The 19,352-nt window shown below is 44.5% G+C and overlaps 1 protein-coding gene across 2 annotated transcripts in view; it reads right to left on the bottom strand.

Moving 5' to 3' along the window:
- Positions 1–19,352, bottom strand: part of DCX (doublecortin) — a 118,298-nt gene that overhangs the window by 50,404 nt on the left and 48,542 nt on the right. For both annotated transcript variants that reach the window (XM_056491489.1, XM_056491490.1), the window contains exon 6: positions 14,337–14,677. In XM_056491489.1, coding sequence (XP_056347464.1) covers positions 14,337–14,677 — 341 coding nt within the window. The remainder of the gene's footprint in view (positions 1–14,336; positions 14,678–19,352) is intronic.

Below are 19,352 nucleotides of genomic sequence, written 5' to 3'. Positions count from 1 at the left end.
CACAGCCTGTGTGAGGGGCTAAGAGCTGATGTTTCAGCCAACAGGGAAGCTCCTCCTTCACAAATGTACTTACATCTTTCTGCATGATGCTGCCTGCAAAGGCCAATTCCTTCCTGATCCCTTCAGTGATCGCTGTAAACCCTAAAGCATGAGCTAGAGGATTGCCCCAATGATTGTCTGATCCATGTGAGAATAATTGGTGAGGAAAACAAAATCCATGCAAAAAGTATCTGGGAAGCACCAGCTCAGGGATGAAAACTGTGCCAGAAGTGCCTGTATTAGAGTGACAAAACGTTTTCAGGGCAAAAAAGAGATTATGGTTTAAGTATGTGCTTTTTAAATAAAGAAATTCCATCCCAGCTGCTGTTTCTTCACTGGAAGGGTTCATTTAATAAGGCCCTGTGCAGGAATGTGGGCATAAATAAAAGGTCCAAAGCCCCCAGGTGTCCATTACAACACCTGCTATGACAGCTTATGAGTGTGAGGCTCTAAAATTCAGAGTTCTCATTGTTACAGTCAGATCAGGGTATCACACCAACACAGCCCTTTCCCTCTTGCATGCTGCATTTAGCACTGAGTTAGGCAGGTGTGCTTCCACTTCACTTCATGTTCCTCAGTCTTTCTGGACTTTAGCCTTGGGAGCAGAGCAATCCAAACTCTCCAAAGGTAGTTTTATTCTTGCTACCTCAGGGCTTTTGATCTGGGAGGAAAATGCCAGAAACCAACACCACTTTCTGATCTTGAGTTTGACAGCAGATCCTTGGTGCATTCATACATCAGTTTATCCACACTAGTGTGCATTTCATCAGTGAACTGTAAACATTTGAGGTTTGTTTGTTACCACATAGCACCTTGCATAAATAAATTACCAAAAAGCCATTAATACCTGACTAGAATCAATATAATATTCATTGTTTTACCTTTCAAATAATCCAAGGAGCAGTGTGCTCTTCTGAGCAGAGGAGGAGTCACTCATAGCTATTTCACAGATATGACCTGCACAGCACAGGATTATTACAAAGAATGAACAGGCAAGCAGTCACACACGGGATTAAGGAACAATGATTCATAAATCCAAATCCCTGTCTCACATGTTGCTTTTATACAGAACCTGGTAAAAGCCTGCCTGAACCAGCAGTGGAAATGACACCTTTTCATTCCATTTCATCCCTGAATTTCTGAAATAACCAGGCCACTTCAGGCACTCCCTGTCACTTTCCTGAAAGAGCTGCGTGCTAAAGAAGCCATAAATAATATCTGCTGGTGCTCCTTTTTCTGTTATGTTGACTTTGATTCAGGTCCTGGCAATTACTGGGGAACAAGAGAAAGACAAATAAAATTATCCCAGCTGTTTGTGGCAGCCAGCCCCGGCCTCCCAGCTGAGAGCTCTTTGTGCTGCTGAGAGCGTCACCAAGCAACCAGCCCTGGCAGCTGCCAGGCTGCAGAAAAGAACTGAAAGCATGACTTATGGAAAGGAAGCACACGTGAAGGCTGGGACTGAATCAATCTCAGCTTTGTCTGCTGCCTAAATATGGCACCAGAGATTGTCCTCAGTGGATCTCACCTGCTGGGAGGGCAGAACCCGGATGCTCCTTTTGTTTCAGAAGGCAGACCCTTGCAGAACTAAGAGCAGGTATTCTGCAAGCTGTGCAGTGAAAAGAAGGGGGATCCAGTCTGCTGTGATGCTGTTGAGTCTTAGCTGGTGGTCCAAAAGCAGCAGAAGGTGGCCCAGGATGCAGCATTGGTGGCCAGAATGACTGCATTGTCTCAGCTGTAAGTCATACCCACGTGTAAGTTAAGTGGAGGTGAAAAAAAGATTGGCTGATAATTGGAACAATATGGCAAGGAAAGCAAAGCAAACAGGCAAATCCCCATGCACACAGGCAGGGAGTGAATAAAATGGGAGGAGGGGAAATGCAGAGATAAATGACCATTCAGAGTGTGCTCTGATTGTACAGCTCTGCTTAGAGATTTAACATTCTTCCTGCAGAATTTAGGCTTGAGAAACCCTGGCTGGCACCTTCCCTGAGCCACAGCACTCCCCAGCAGCCTTACAAATGAGTCCTGTTTTACCCAAAGGCAGCTAAGACACAGATGTGTGAAAACTCTTCCAGCCTGGACATTAAAGACAGATTGACAAACTCATTTCAGCTCCCTGAGTCTAAATGTGTCACAGCAGCCCAGACTGAAACCAGCACACTAATTGTGGTCACACAGTGCAGTTGGATTGACACCAGGAGCCCCCAGCCCCACTCCTGAATACCTGCAGCACATTGCCACTCATCTGTGACAGCAGATATTTCCTGAGGTTATTTTCTCCTGCTTTTGAGAGAAAGAAAGTCTTTGTGGGTTGTGCTGAGAAGAAAAAAAAAACAAGTTGGTTTTCACTCATTATGAGATCTGTAAAACAGTGCTCAGTGCTCTTTTTTGCCCAATTTTATTTTTCCTTATCTGCTGTCCATTTTACACTACAGTGAACACATGCAACTGGAAACAACCCAAACAATGAGTGTGAGGATCAGATGGCATTTTCTCCAGCATCTCCTTCTTGGAAGAAAGGACCTTCTGCAGAAATGGTGTAAAATGGAGCAGTTCTGCACTGCTTGGCACTAAATCACTACCTGCTGCCAAAAGCAGTGCAAAAACTTCATGAACAAACTCATGATGTGGATGAAAATTCAAGGAAAAGCAGACATTTCAAGAGCTGTTCTCCATTTTAAAGCTGCAAGAAATGCCAAGACTGTAAAGATCTCTGTTGCTCTACAGTGCTAAAAATAACATTTGCCAACAACTCTATTGAGTCTCTTGCAGAAAATTCAGCCTTATGGCTTTCATTTTGATTGTGAACACATCATTTTGCAAACCTCCATGACTGGGGTTGTCTAAAATGAAGGAAATCCCCAGTACCATTTGCTCTCAAAATATTAAAATCCACTAGAAGCAAAAAAAGATGCTTCAAATTTCAGCTGGCATTAAGAGATGTAAGTTCTTGTTTCTAATCCATTATGAAGGGCTTTCAAGTAGGCAAGAAAAAAATTCTTAGATCCTAATGTTGGCTACCCAAGTGACTCTTTGATACACTTCATTTACATGTAATCCTGCAGCCTGCCAGCAGTTGATAAGGTTCCTGATATCTGCACATTTGAGAAAGAGAAGTTTAGGTCTTGATGGGCTAAAGCTGAGCTCCAGGCTGCTCAGGTTTAGGGTTTCACACAAATTTTTTTTGCTTGTCTGTAAATGCTTCTCAGCATTTCTCTCCAAATAATTTATCTGCCAAGATTAAAATTCTTGACCAAGTTGAAATGGCTGCACTGGATTTTTGCTTTTTTCCATTATTAGAATGTTTTATGAATTCCTGTTAATATTGGGGTGTGGGGAGGAAAGTGAGGAGTGTATTTTTCTCTACATTTATACAGTTACAGAAGAGGCTGAGAGAAGCTACAAAAAGCTACACCTTCTCCCAGGCTAAAAATGTGCCCCCATGTCACAGACAGAAATATTATAAAAAAAAAGAAGTCTTATAAAATGTGATTTAGGCCCTGCTACTCGAGCTAAGCTATCAGTAGCTTGTAAGTTCCCAGAAGAAAGAACCTGAAGAATGAAAACTCAGTTAACAACTATCTATCCTAGTAAGAAAATAAGTGTACACCTGCATAAACAAAAGATCTGTCCCATGAGAATCAGAGAAGAAAATATGTAAACATCTGAGTGAAAGAGAGAGTTACAGCACATACACACAAAACACCTTTCAACCAATTAATTAGATGGCAAGAAAACTACAAACCAATGGGAGTTAAACATGAGATCTGTGAAAATTGTATAAAAATGAGTTATGTGAATAAATGAGTTAAACTTGAGATCTGTGGAAACTTTATAAAAATGAGTTATGTGAATAAAGAATGGGCTTTTTCCTGCATGGAGAAGCTGAGTGCCAGCTGCTCCTTGCAACATCCCCATCTTTATTATAAGCCCCCTTTATTTACAGAAAGGCTGCACCATGCCATGCCATGCAGGGGGATAAGATTTCTACACCTGGCTGTAAAAATTCAGGGAATTCTCCATCTGCAGAACTGCAGCTGGAGCTTCTCTCAACATCTTTGCATAACTGGAAATTTTGGGTCTCCAAAAGAAATGAACCTGGCACCAGGTCACCCTGGAGCCCAGCCACAGTCAAACTCCCAGGTTCAGAGCTGCAGGCACAAAAAACCAGCAGGACTGGGCAGCAGGGGGTGATTCAGCACTCAGTACTCCAGGAAAAAAAAAAAAACAAAAAACCAGGTTCTGACCATTTGTAACCCCCTTGGTGTCTCACCCAAGCCCCAGCTCCAAAACCCTGCAGGGACACGAGTTCCCAAGCACCTGCAGGAGCCAGCCCAGCCCTCCTGGGTGCTGCAGGTGAGAGCACAGCACAGCCACTGCAGCAGCTCTTCATTTCCTTCCATACTCTGAGACACATCTGAGAATGGGCAGAGGTGAAGTGCAAAGATAAATGGAACACAGCAATATTTTTAAAAGCTGCTCCTTTCTGCCTGAATTTTGAATGGATACCATATGCTTTAGCATGCTGGTTTGATTCTCTGCTAAGATATTATTTACTAGCCTGCCTCAGCAAAGGCAATCCTCTCTCCAGAATAGTTATTTTTAGTTAAAAGAAGCAAATATAAGAGTAATTTCTACCAGTGCTGCTTTGAACTTACCATCATCCATTACACTGCCTGTTCATCTCAGTCTCCCAACTTTTTTATTACAACAGTCCTTTCATCATTTTCACCAAGTGTTTCCACCTCCAGATCACTCAGGAAGATAGTAAACACAACTTGTTTATTGATTTTTTTCTTACTTTGATAAGAAGCTATTTCTACCCTGGCTTCTTCTTCTAAACCTGTTTCAAATCTGTGATAACATTTTCTCTTCTTATCACTACCTCGGGTTCTTGAAGGAGCCTTTCCTCATGAATTCTGAAGTCCAAATATTTACTGGCTCTCCCCCACCCATGGTTTTATTATTTTATACTAATAGATCATCGGGGTGAAAAGGGGTTTTGCATGCTTTTTCACAATTTTATCTTTCACTTGATTTATCTAGCACAGAAGCTGAGTCTCCTGGTGTGTTTTCACTGCCAGACACACAGAGGAGAGCAGGGACCATTAGTCCCACGCTGCTGCTCTTTCTTCACTGTTTTGGGCATGAAGAAGTGAGGAAGGGCACAAGAGATGATGTGCAGAGTGCAGGGGCACAGCAGTAACTTAAAGAAATGCTTCTCTCACAGAAGAGTGCACACACCAGGAGATGCTTTCCTAAACCCATTTCTGCTCCCTGTTCAGAGAACCTGAATAAAGACAGAACAAACAACACCTGCAGCCATAAACTGTCCTGCCAGGAGCATAGGGAGGTGTTTCAGGTGGGGGCTTGGACTGCTCTGCCACAGCCAGGGATTGATGCCCACAGGCAGGGATTGGTGCCCATGGGCAGGTATTGATGCCCACAGGCAGGGATTGATGTCCCATGGCCAGGGATTGACATCCATGGCCAGGAATTGATGCCCACAGGCAGGGATTGGTACCCACAGGCAGGGATTGAGGCTCACGGACAGGAACTGATTCCCACGGACAGGAACTGATGCCCACAGTCAGGGATTGATGCCCTTGGGCAGGGATTGGTACCCACAGCCAGGAATTGGTGTTCACAGCCAGGAATTGGTGCCCCAGGACCAGCTGCGGGTCCTGCAGCCCCAGGGGATGCAGCAGCAGAGGAGCAGCACGGAGCAGATGGTGAGGGCAGGGCAGGGAGGAAGGAGCCCCAGCCCTGCTCTCCCCTGCTGCCCCCAGGCTCAGGGGCTGCATAATCACCCCTCTGGAGCCAATGAAACTCGCTGAGCTCATTGTCCTCCAGATAACAGTGCTCAGACCTGGAGGACTGGCAGGGCTGACCTCTCATGCCAGTTCTGACTGGAGAAAAATCCCCTGGAAAAATCCTGCTAATGAATGGGACATATTATTTCATCTTCCCCACACTGGGTTTTTGTTCATAACTAAACCCCCATTTGGGAAAAAAAAAAAAGAAAAGAGAAACAGTAAAAGGTAGGATAGATCTTACACCCACTCTAGCTCAAAAATCCTTGTTCTGAGGTATTTTTCAAGATTAAAAAATACAAAAGCACTATGAGCTAATACACATTAATTTCCTACTTATTTTAGATTATGTGGCTAATTTTAAAACTGTTAATAACACTGAAATTTGAATTTATGTCAAAGAATAATGTACAAGTAAGCAAACATTTTCAAAGTGCAGTTAATGATACAGTGAGATACCTTTGGTTTTGGTTTATTAGGGTTAGGGAACAAAAAACAATAACATGGCTTGAGGATATCAGAGCACAACAGTCCCTGGGATTCTTTAACTGCAGGAAGAGTTAAGATTGCTTAGACAGCAAATTGAGCAGCAGAGCTGTGTTGTACAAAACTTAGTAAAATACATTTCTACAGATAAAAGTGTGTTTACTCATACACACAGTGCTTGCAGTTAACCAGGGAACTAGAACTGGGTTTAATACTATAGATTATTATTATTATATATCACTACATAACATCCAGCAAGGCTGGCTCACAGGGGACAGGGTGTGCCTGTGGCTCAGAGAATGCTCTGAATTAACCCTTCTTTTTCCTCCCTATTCAGCCTGAGCAAATTTCCATGAGCAAACCTGCAGTTCCAGCTCTATTTGAATGATTTCTGCAGCCTGAGGAGCCCTGGGACAGCCCTGAGCTCTCACAGCTCCTCTTTGTACCTCCCCACCTACCTTAGCCAGCTCTGAAAAACTCCAGGGATTGCATCAACTTTTTTTTTTTTTTTTCTCCTCAGCTCCTTTAGACGCATTGTTATGACACACATTTCTGCATGTCTTTTGTCCTGGCAGAGCTGAGGCTGCATCCTCTGCACATGAGCAAGGCAATCCCTCCTGCCCTCACTGACCCATAAAAACACCTTTGTTGTCACTGGCATCATGGTCAAAGACAGGGTGAGGAGGGTTTTGAGAACCTCTCACACTCACAGGGCCCTTTGCAGCATGGATTAATTTCCTGAATATTTAAGCTCCATCAAGATACACAAAAATGAGTAATCACTGGTTCAGTCCAATGTGCAAGAAAGAAGGAAAATGCTGTTGTGCTGGCTGACAGCTCTACCACACCAATTCTCACCAGAAGGGTCACCTGGTTGTTTGCCTTTATTCACACCCAGAGCAGGTTTTTCCTGGAGAAAAGTGTGAACTGTGTCATAACTTACCTGCCACTGAGTGAAAGCAGCTTTTTGGTTGAAGGCCAGTAAGAGCTGAGAAGGGAAAAGAAGTGCAGGTTTCAGGCAGCCAAGAAAAAGAGGTGAACTTGCAACAAGATGTGGAACTTGGCACCAACCACCATGAGATTCTCAAGGTGTGTCCCCCTGAGGGAATTCAGGGGGTATTTCTCAGTCTTTGAGCTACTGCAGGTAAGGAGAGGTGAGCAAAAATGATGTCTAACACTAAGGACCCTGACACATCAGAATAAGCAAGACATTTCCCTGTTACAAACAGAGGAAATTCACATATTTAATTATTCCAGGTGATCAAAATAAGCCATTTACAAGAATCCACACACTTGCTCAGGATATTTTAAGTGTAACTTTCTCCCTCTCAAGGCAGGGGGGATTCTCATTCACATGGGTGGGAAAAAGGAACCAGAAACCTAAGTTTCATACAATGACACTCACAATGGAAAAAAACAACAAGGCTTTCTTGGCCTGTCCACAGCTCCAGTTATTCAACCTTCTTTCCCTTGCTCATTTTCAGCCCATTTATTCCAAGATAAACCCTCTGGCACTGCAGTGAATAATCCCCTTCTCTCCTGGGATTCAGAGTGAAAAGGGAACACGTCACTCTGTATGACAGAGAGAACTGCTAAAATAAAATGCTGCTGGGGATCGAATTTTTAGCATACATCTCTTTTGGGGTGTGAATAGCACCAGGATGCAGAACCAGGGGCCACGTGCTCCCAGGTCACCAGGTCAGCTCTGACTGCATCTTTCAATAATTTTGACAGCCTGCCATCTGTGACACGAGGAGCAGGTGTTCATGTGGAGAGTGGTCAGTGCATGGCTCTAAAATCAACCATTTCCAGCAAACAGCAACTCTGGAGCCTGCTGGTGGACTGGGAGCCTCGCTGCCTTGAGAGAAAAAAGGGATTTACCAGAGATCTTTACCACAGGCAGGATGTGCAGAACAGCAATGAGCACACAGCACCACAGCCTTGTGGATGGCAGGCAGGAGGATCACACCTCCTCCAGAACCTCAGAGTGAGGCAAAGCAATGGCAAAACACCCAGCAAAGTCTGCAAGATGATGTTGTCCTCCACTGTCTCCCCTTGCTCTACACACAGAATTATAGAATGGTTTGGGTTGAAAGGGACCTTAAAGCTCACTTGGTGCCACCTGGACACTGCCAGAGATGGGGCAGCCACAGCTTCTCTGGGCAACCTGTGCCTGCACCTCACCACCCTCACAGGGAAGAATTTTTTTCCCCATATCTAATTTAAATCTGCCCTCTGACAGTTTAATTCCATTTCCCCTTGTTCCCATCCCTACCTATATCTGGGGTAGTGGTCAGAGACCACCCCAATGGTAACCAGGTCAGTACAATGCTCACAGGAGAACAGGTCTGATCAAGAGTTCAGCTGTGAGATCAGCCTGTGCCTGCTTTAAGAAGCACAGGAATTAGGATTCACAATATTCCAGACTGTGAATCCCCCCTCTTTACCCAGATTCTGTGACCCACAGACCCGAGGAAACAGAAATTAATAAGCACAAGGTTTCTAAATAACATCTCAGAAAGTCTTATGAATATTTTACCATGAGTACTTAGATAGACTCTCGTGGAAGCTGGGCTTATTCATTCTAGTGAGTGCTAAAATCCTTGTGGGATACCTGTGGACTAATTGGTTTTGTCTGTGTTAGTGTCTAGTCACTGCATGAATCAGGCAGTGCTGAACTTTCAGCTTGCACTGAGAGCTCCCTGAAGATGCAGAACTAGGCTGTGCTGTCTGGCTCTGGAAGTGACTTGGGTTCACAAGTTCTCCAGCCCATGCATTATTACTAATCCTCCTCTCATGACACACGGCTGCTGCAGAGGAAAAATCTCACGCAAGCACCCAAAGCCAGAGCATCTGCACAGCCCTGGGGAGGAGCAGCAAGGCTGGGAGTTAATCCCCACCCTGAGTGATGTGGGCAGGGATCTGCCCATCCAGACCTGTCCTCTTGCTGCCAGAACAGATTTACACAGGGCCTGGCAAATCTCAGCAAGAGGCTCAGAGAGGGAAGGGCTGAGGAGCAGATGCAAACCAGACCCAGGTTTGCTGTTCCAGCTTTGTGCAGCAGGGAGGGAAGGTGGGATTTGCTGCTCCCCTTGGCTCTGGCTGCTGCAGAAGGTGGGACACAGAGCACTCTTGCCCCCCTCTCCTGCTCCTCCCTGATTTCCTTCCAGGCAAAATTCCAGCTTTACATGAGTACATGGAACTGCTTGTTCTGTGCTCACTTCAATGAAGTTTTTCAGTATCCTAAAGGCCAGACAAGATGTGAAGGACCAGTTGTTCTGACATCCTTCCCTCAACACAACACAAAGCAATTTGCTCACTCTGTAACCTTGAACCTGGTGCCTCAGGCTGTGAGTTAACTCCTGCCAGGGCTCTGGAGGGAATAGTTCCCTCTGATCTTCCAGCAGTGCAGATGCTACTGGGCACAGTCACGCAGGTGTCACCTTCTTCCTGAGCACCACTTACAGATTACAGCTGTACAGTTGGAGGCATTTTTATATTTCAGTACATGCTGCATTTTGGCTATAGGAGCAGTGAAAAGGATAATGCAGCATAGTTCTTCATGTAATGGAGAAAGAGAGAGCTTTTTTTAAAGAAACACTACATTTATATAGGGTAGTTCATGCAATACAAAATAGAAAAGGCTCATTGGTCAAAGAAGGCAACACCTCTTTGAAAACATGCTTTCTGTAAAATATCACAAGACACTCACACAGCTTGGTGGTCAACACCAGGTGTTTAATCTGTGTTATTCATTCTTCCTTCTCTTGTTTATCTCTGAGAAAAGTCCCCAGCCTGGGAAAGATCTGAGCTGGAGCTGAGAAAGCAAACACCCTGGGAAAAATCCGAGTTGGATTTTTCCACGAGCCTTCAGCAGTGTCACAGGTACAAACCTTGCTCCAGGTCTCATTGATACAATTTCATTAATACAGTCAATAGATTACATTATCCTGGAAGAGTTTGGTCCACTGCTTGTATCAACACTTAAGTGATTAATTTTTCACTACTTTTTTCCCAAACTTAAGTGTTGATACAATCAGTGCAGCAACTCCAAAGTTTGGTTTCTCCACTGCAATTTGTAGGGATGCCTTAGTGCAGTATTTGGGAGATGCTTTATCAACTAATTCATTGACTTGATCACAAAGTCCCAACCTTAAATTTGCTGTAAGCTTTGTCATCCAGCTTCTCCCTCTGTGGCTGCTGCCCTTCCTCAGTGCAGGAAATCTAAAATGAAATAGTAACTTCTTGCCTGGCCAGGAGAGGTGGGCTGGCCCCCAGGGCACTGGCATCAGCTTTGCAAACAGAATGAACTCCCCTCATCACCTGCCACTTGATATCCTTATCAAAGCTAAGGCTGCTAGAGGGGACCTTTTTATTAAGACTGGAAATTCTTTTGGGAGTGCAGTCACAAGTGCCCTGACATATGGAAATGGATGTAATTTCATCTGATGAGACAGCTAACACTCAGATGGAGCAGCAGCACTGTGTCTGGGCAAGGGAACAGCCAATGAGCTGAGCATGGGTGACTTCCCCTGTGTTTGAAAATTTCAAAGGCCAGAGGAGATCACATGTTATCATGGCTAAAACTACAATCTGTTCCCTGCTTGTTGACCAGAATATCTCTATTTATGTGCAACTGAAGCATACAAGCTCTCCCTGCTCTGAACAGCTCTGCTTATTTTTGGTGATGATAATTGCTGGGTGACACAATGGGATGTTTAGTTAATTCAGGCATGGCAATAAAACAGCTGGAGAAAAAGAAGAAATTCCACACCACAAAAAATACCTTAATGTTAAAGTACAAGTGAACATGTCTGATGAATTTCTGTTTATGCCAGAGTATCACCAAACTCAGCCAATGACAAAAAAAAAAAGGGGACTGATTTTTGTCACTGCATCTCTTCAGGCACTTGGCAGAACAACTCACAGACCTTGGAATAAAATGCAGGGCAGGAAAAGAGAAGTTCAGTGTGCACAGAAGACAGCAGCTTTCAGAGGTCACTGAAAAGCAGGAAGGAATGCAGGCAGAGCCCACCTGCAAAGCAAGGTGCTGACAGCACAGGTGATGGAGCAGCCTGCTCTTAGAGAACACTGACCCATTGTGCACCAGGGTGAGGAAGGAGCTCAGCCATGGGCAGGGCAGCAAATCTACACAACCTCTGCAAAGTCTAGCTCAGCCTGCTGCATTCAAAATATCCAAATGCAACTTCATCCAGGGTCTCGAGTTCTGCTTTCTAATTTGGTTTGTTAACAATGTGAGGCAGAAGCTGTCATCGTGTGTCTGTGAAGTAACCACTGCTCCCAGGAATCCAGACTTATTTGGGACATTGGGTAGAGCTAGGAGTTTAAAAAAGGAGGAAGAATCTACCAAAATAACTGCTTTCCAGCATGATCCACAGGCCTGACCAAATTAAATCCTGAATATGTGTTTTTTAATTGAGGTATTACACATCTCAGCACTACAATAGTTGTAGTCATGGGACCAAGTACTGAATTTGGCCCATGATAGCATTTGTTAAATGCACTGAATTGTTTGATCAACACCATTTCCTGTTCAGCCATGGAAGTCCCAAAGGTAAATCTCTGTTGTGATCCCCTGCCACAATTCTATTTAAAAAACCTTTTGAGCTCAGGGGTTTGCATTATTTGCTCCAGGGAGGGAAGGAGCTTGAGTACAGACATTAGAAATATATACAAGTTAAATAAACTACTTAAATACAAGATGCTAATTTAGCATGGCCATATTCCTCCATCCAACCCAAGACATAAAAAGACACAATTTCATTAAAATAGCCTAACCCCACTATTGTTTCGAGTGCTACATTTATTCAAACACAGCCCACCAGCTCTCAATTAGCTGCTTTTGCACTCCAACTGCAGCAGGTCTGCAGTGCACAGAAATGTAATTATTCACACAGCACCCTGTCACTGCCACCACTGTCTGTACTTCTAAAGCATCTTGATTACTCCACTGATGAGCACTATGGAAATGCCTATAAATAAAATAATCATCTCCCCTCATTAAGTTCCAGCTCGTGGACTGAGGAAGGATGATTTCCCTTTGTACGTTCCTTTTGTAAATTTTATCATTTCACAACAGAGGGAGCAACGTGCCTCTGATGGCACTCAAAGAGACAGACTGTCAGGGCTCTTGTCAGTATTTCAGCTTTGAGCAGCTTGCATTTCTGCATGAATATTTCTTCCTGAAAATAAAGTGCTGTTTGTCAGAATCAGGCACGCAGTAATCTCTTTCTAATGTCAGCATCAGACATGCAAAACCCCCTAATGTCATGTCAGGAGGTCAGATTTTATGGAGCAGTATGTCATGGAAACCCTAACAGCCAGCATAAGCCTCTAGCTCTGACTTCCACATTAGAACACACATCTACAATAAAGAGCAAGCATTGAAGGAAACCTTCCACTAAAAACAAAGCCTTGGTGAACCAGGTTTGCTCTTCAAGGAACAATTGGTGCTGCAAACAAATATCAAACATCCCGTTATTGCCAATTTCACTGTTTTCAATAACTGCATTATTGGGTGTACATTTGCACACACTGAAACTCCCAGCAGTGTCTCCAACATGCAGTCAAATATCTCATTTCATAAAATTGTGAATTATAAATCTAGGAAAACAAGTTAAATGTCCTATCAGGCTGATCCTGTCTTGCTCTCCAGCCAGGGGTGGAAGGGAATCACCACTTGCTCCTGTGAACAGCTAAAAGGGGGAGAAGAGAGCAGTCTGATGGAAGCTCCTGGAGCATCCCTATTTCTGCACCACCCAAAGCAACAGCTCACCTGCAAACTGCCAGCAGCTCTCAAAGAACTGAGGCCACCCACAGGTTCAGAAGAAGACCCTCCTTCCCAGCTGGGAGAACAACAGGACTCAGTATCAGCATAGCAGAATTATCATGAAATTGTGAAACCCTCTGCAAAGCTGGTGTGACCCAAAGGGCAGGGTTCTGTGCCCAGGTGTCATTACCTCAGGGAGCACAGGGCATTTGACTCTCTCCTTCCTCTTTCCCTGGTCTTTCTCAAGGTTTCCAGTGCATCTTTAAGAGGAACATTTTTATCTGTAAAATCTACATTTTCTTGGACTGAGCCAGTACTTGAGTAATTTTCTCCAGGGACAGGACAGAGTTAATTTAAAGCAAAACCATCAGTCCCTAGAATAGCCAGCATCCAAATCCACACAAGAGCTGTGCTGCCTCACTCCAGAATCTGGAGCAGGCAAAATAGTGACAAAAATAAGATCGTTCCTCAATTACAATAAACAGAAATGTTAATCAAGCTCAGAATTGTCCTTGCAGAATCTAGCTCTTCCCAGCTCTAAAAATGATCCCCCACATTCCTTTAAGGCTTTTCATAGACACAGCAGTATGAAATGGCTCGTTGCTGTGTAGCTGCTAACAAGAGACAGATGTTCCCTTCAGTTCCAGCAACATGTAGACATGAAGCACATTTTGATGACCTGCTAAATATTTCTGACTCTTTCTGCACGTTTCCTCCCCGTGCATTTAGTCAAGGAAATGCTGCACAGTTCCACACTTTCCCTGCTCACTCTGGAGCTGGCCAGAAGAGCATGCTTGGATTAATCACTTTATCTTAGCAAGCCTTCACCAGAAGGCAAGGAAAGTCAAGCAGCACGTTTTTACTAGAGCTGGAGGGTTCTTATTCCAGAGCCAGATCAGCTGGTGGCTGTGAGCCCAGCTCCCCTGGTGTTTATTTAGCTGGCCCAGAAGACACGCACCGCACGCCGGCGCAGGGGAGCATCTGTTCCACCCAGACCCACGGCTGCATTCTTTACTTGGTATTAATAATATCAGGGAGAATTTAGTAACCCAACCACTGGCATGAGAAGCCACACTTCTAAAGGAACAGATGGCAGCAATCATCTCAGCTTCATTTTAGGCTTTGAGAATTACTCTGAGTCAGCAAAGCCGCACGACAAGAGAAAAAAAAAAAAAAAAAAAAGATGTAACATCTGTAAAACCTCCTACCTGTTTCCCATCCAAGGTGTACAGCTTTTTGACCACCCCTGTCTCCAGTTTGATGGCCTCAGTGATGTCAGTGAGGACCTGCTCGAAGGAGTGGGCAGTTTTCTTGTTGAGGAGCACACGCACAGCCTTGCGCGGCTTCACCCCGCTGCGGATGATGGTCACCAGCTTGGGGCGCACGAAATCCTTGTTCTCCTTGGCCTGGGCACTGTTGCTGCTGGCCAGGGACTGAGGTGCTTTCTGGTTGGCAGAGGTCTTCACGTTGACAGACCAGTTGGGGTTGACGTTCTTGGTGTATTCCACCTTCTTGAAGAAGTTGTCGGACGAGCAGACGTAACTCTCGCCTTGAGGAAGAAATGAGAATTCCACAGTAACCACCAGCTCTGGGCTCTTCCCATGTGAATCATGCAAACCATTAATAATTGTTTCCATTAGCAGCCCCACGACAGCTGGTTCTTAAAGCATTCTGCCTTGTTTTAATGTTATATTTATGGTTATTTAAAGTATTGCTGGTGTTTCCACAAAGTGAGCGAGTCAGCCATCAGCAAATACATACAATCACATGAACCAGGGGTTAAAAGATGTTGAGTTATAAATATCATCAATATGTGTATTTAGGTACCTGAAGATGCTTCAGAACACTAAATTCATTTGGCCATCCTGATAATTTTATAAATTTTTCAGTTTCCCCTTTATCTTTACAGACCTAGGTACTACTCCAGTGTGTCATTCCCTGCCAACAGGACATCAACATTCATCCACAGAATGCCTCCTGCATCATGCCTGAAAAATAATCAAAATCTTGTCCTGAACAGTCACCACTAAAAGCAGCCTTGATAAATCCAGCAGGCATAACAAATATGCACTGTTAGAGCATCAGTGGTTTATTAGGGAACAGACCTAGTGGCAGCTGAGATTAAACACTGCACCAAATACCACTCCTTGATTTACATGGCTGGTACCAACCAAAAATACATTAAATCCAAATTTAGACATGGCAGAGAAGAGTTATAGGGTCTTTTTAGTAATTCACAGAAAGCCCTTCCCCATCCCACCCAAAATTAGTTTCAGGCTTTGTCTGTAATTTACAGGATCCTATCTATCTAAGAGTTTAAAAGCACCTTAAAGGATTTGTAGGAGCTTCTTTTGGGCCTGCAAATCTGATGGATGCTGCAAGAGTTATTACTAGAATGAGACTCTAAACCAGTATCCCTAAGGGAATGTAGCTGTCTGGTCTGAAATGACTCAGGCTGCACTGAAAAAAGTCACTCACTGCTGGAGGAAGAAGCTTTTGTCTCGCCATTAGATAAAATTTTAATAGGAGCTGAAGGCATGGCATGGGCACCTGTAGGATTTGAGAGTCTCTTCTGGTGTTTTCTTTGTCTGATCTTACAGAATTAATTCTGATTTTAACAGGCTTATAACAGCACTCTGTGTATTTATGTCCAATGCAGGGTTCTAACTTATTTTAACCCCACATTTGTACCCAGTTTGCCCTGTGATCCCCACTCATGGTGTTTACATCACCAGCTGCAGCTCTTCTCCATCATTGTATAAAAATGATCCAAATCCTTGATCAACAGGAAGCAGATATTCTGTTTCCCTTTCTAAAGATGGAATACAAATCCAGAAGAGAGCTGACCAGGTTCATGATGAACACTCATTTGGGTGTTTTGTCACCCCAAACTAACAATAGTCCCACCAGCAGGTCCTGCTGTCTTGAACAAACAGTAAAATCTCTATTTGCTGACAGCAGCACCCCTCAATAAACCAACCATGCAGCCCTGCCCATGGCTGGAGCTCTTTAATCCCCTACATTTTGTGAATCTGACTCAATAGAAACTCAGATGTACCCCCCAGAGTACCACACATTATACAAAATTCCCTCTGGGATTATCGTTTTCCAGAAGCTTTGAATACTTCAAATCTTTCTGATAAATAAGTGATAAGTTGTGGTTTATTCATCTGCTTCAGCCAAGTAACACCTGGTGCAGAGCAGGCCAGGCTTCTCTCCAGTTTCAGGACTGAGAGAAGGGCAGCCAGGAGTCTGGAATTCTCCCAGGGAATTAAGCATCCTAAGAACCTGAGCCCTCCCAAGCCCATAATCCCTGGGCAGCAGAGCCCTCCTAAGTGTGCTCAGCAAAACTGGGCATTATCCTCTGAGAAAAAGGGATTTCTCTCTTTAAATGCAGCACTAAGAATAAGTGATTTGGATGCTGCTGTCACCCACCCCTGCCCCAGCTTCCCTGTGCCAGCTCCTGACCTCACCTGCATCCCCACCCAAAAATCAGAAGTAGGCTATCAGCCACTGAAGTGTGCAAGGCTTGACTTTCATCTGCAGTTGACCTCCATCTGTACTATTTTCACAGTGAAAGAAGTACACATCTGTGCTGTGCTCTGTACACACATGAGGAGCTGGAGCATATTTTCTATTAACAAGCTGCATATTTTAAAGTAAGCTGAAGAGATTCTTGATCTGTCTGAGCCCTTTTGAACTCCTCACTGCACACCACAGCTGTTTGTGCACTTACACCACTCTGCACCAAAGGCAACACTGGCATGAAGGCAAAGCTCTTGCAGGGTTTGTTCCACAGATGTGATCTTGGGCAGCTGTGCAGATGAACACACTGGCCTCTCAAGCTGTGCTCACACTCAAATGGAAAATGCAATCTGCCCTTTCTCCCTTTGTCTCATTTAACCCAAACCCCAGCAAATAAAATCTGTACTTTACTCAGTTCTAAAACTGGAGAGGAATTTCCTTGGAGTGACACTCCAGAATAGCAGTGTCTTCCCAGCAGCTCTTCTCAGCATCATTTCTGCAGTCCCAGCAGCAGCACAGCTCCAGGGAAGAGGAGCTTTCCTTTCCTTCCTCCCTGACCTAAGGATGTGACCTGAAGCTTTCACTTCATTTAAAAACCACTTCAACTAGTATCTTCCCTAACTCAGTTTATGACCTTCAAATAGCAGCAAAATCATCTTTCAGGTTCCTCAGTGAGGCACATGCATTTGCCAGCCAGGAGCACACTTTCCACAGTGGATTTCACTTCCCACTGTGGAGTTTTACCCAAATCTTACCATGGTGGTAGCAGGATTGAGCAAGCATGGGCTGAAGACTTGTGAACTTTCCAGCTTTTAGCTGCACAATGTGGCCAGGAGATGATAAAAAAGAGAAATCTTACAGGGACTAGAGCTACCATGGAGGGAGGAGTGGGTTCTCCGTGGGTTTCTCTGCCACATCTGTCTGTGCTAAGCCTTTAATGAGCAGTCAAGGTGTACAACTGTGGCAGGCACAGAAATGAGTGACAGACACAGCATAACAGAAGGACTGGGAAGTGGATGTGAGATCCTGTCACAAGCAAAAGAAACAGCTCTGAGAAGAACATTCTCCCCAGCCCTAAACATAAAAATCTGTGCACAAATATTTTCAGGAACACAATTCTCAAGCCATCAAGCAGCTGTGCAGAAATCCCACTGCAAGCCATGGGGTGGGACAATGGACAGCCAGGTCATTCATTCCAAATAAACCCAAAAAAAAGCCCCAAAGAGACACACTCATGCACTGAGGGTGGGGAGCATCACCTCCCCAAGTCCCTGTGGTGCCAAGGACAGTTTGTTTAGTGCAGATGCCCTTTTGACACTGCAGAGCCCACAGGGGATGTGCATTGTCACCATGGTGTCACACGTGCCACCAAACCAGCCCAGGCATTTCCTCACTCCTCCTGCCTGCCCTGCAGACCTCACACCTCCTGCCATGACCAGCAGATTTGCCATTTGAAGCCAGGCTTGCACCACACAGAACTACCCCAAGTGCATGACACATCCCAGTTTGATGGAAGCACAAGCAGATTATTCAGCTCCTAAAGAAGGGATGATCTCAGCAAAGATAAAGTTTGCCTTAGAGAAGGTTCCTTAGAAAAACCCTAAGCTCCAGATGAGCTCTAATCCTGCAACCCTCTTACAGCAGCTCCCTGTGACAATACCAAAAATGACAGGGTGTCCTTTCAGAAAAAGTTATCCTTCCTCAGCATGCACTTTCCAGGGATAATGAACTGTGGGAAGAAGTCTTTTGAGAAAAATCAGGAAAGCTGGATTGAGGCCATTTTGAATGTCTAAGTGTTAGCAGTAATTCCAGGAGCAGTCTCTGTGGGCAGCAGTCAATTATTTTGGCTGCTAGCTCTGCAGTTGCAAAGTTGAGATTGTGCTACTGTGCCCAGCTTTTATGTTTCATGGAATTTACCAGGGCTGCAGCAGGAATTAAGTGGACTTAACACCTTGCAGAGTTCATTCCATATGGTGTTGGAGGAGGCCTTGAGTTTGAAATGCATGAACTTGCTGCTGCTTTAGGAGTTAAAAAGATCTACAACAGTTACAAAGACCTGCTCCAGCATGGCAAAATGAACCCTGGAAGAGCTCCCTTCTCTTGGCTCCCCCATGAACAGAATCTCTTGTTCTGCTGAAGAAGTGGAAGAAATTCTTGATCAGAAATCACCTTCAAAACCACACCATGCCCATAAGGAATTTTGGGACCACACCAGTCCCAGAGTGACAGCCAAGATGAGCAAGCAGATAAAACACAACCCCATGGACAATTTTCATTATGTAGGATGTAACTAGCTGAGTCATCAGGCCAACAGAAACCCACAGAAAACAATTCCACAGGTTTCCAAGGTTTCAGTGTGAAACTAAAGGGATTTCACTTTTCCAGGCAAACTGGAACACAGGCATTGGGTGGAGATTCCAGGATGTTTCCTATAAACCCCTCAGTCCCAGCACACACCAGGCTCTGCACAGTTCCAGGGTGGAGCCCCTCCTATAATTACTTTTAAATATTCCTGGACAAGATTTTGGAAAATATCCCCAAGGGCATGACAGGATCCAAAAAGCTTGGAATCACTTTCTGGAATATCTCACACAACCCAAGGACAGTTGCAATGAAACCACACTGAGCAAAACAAATCCTACTCAGCTGTTTCTAGTGTTTGATATGAAACAAGGGCAAATTTCAAACAAGCAGCCCAG

The sequence above is a fragment of the Oenanthe melanoleuca genome, chromosome 4A (assembly GCF_029582105.1).
Source record: "Oenanthe melanoleuca isolate GR-GAL-2019-014 chromosome 4A, OMel1.0, whole genome shotgun sequence".
NCBI classification, from domain to species: Eukaryota; Metazoa; Chordata; class Aves; order Passeriformes; family Muscicapidae; genus Oenanthe; species Oenanthe melanoleuca.
The sequence above is the reverse complement of the archived record's forward strand: the minus strand, read 5'-3'. Positions and strand labels throughout refer to the sequence as shown.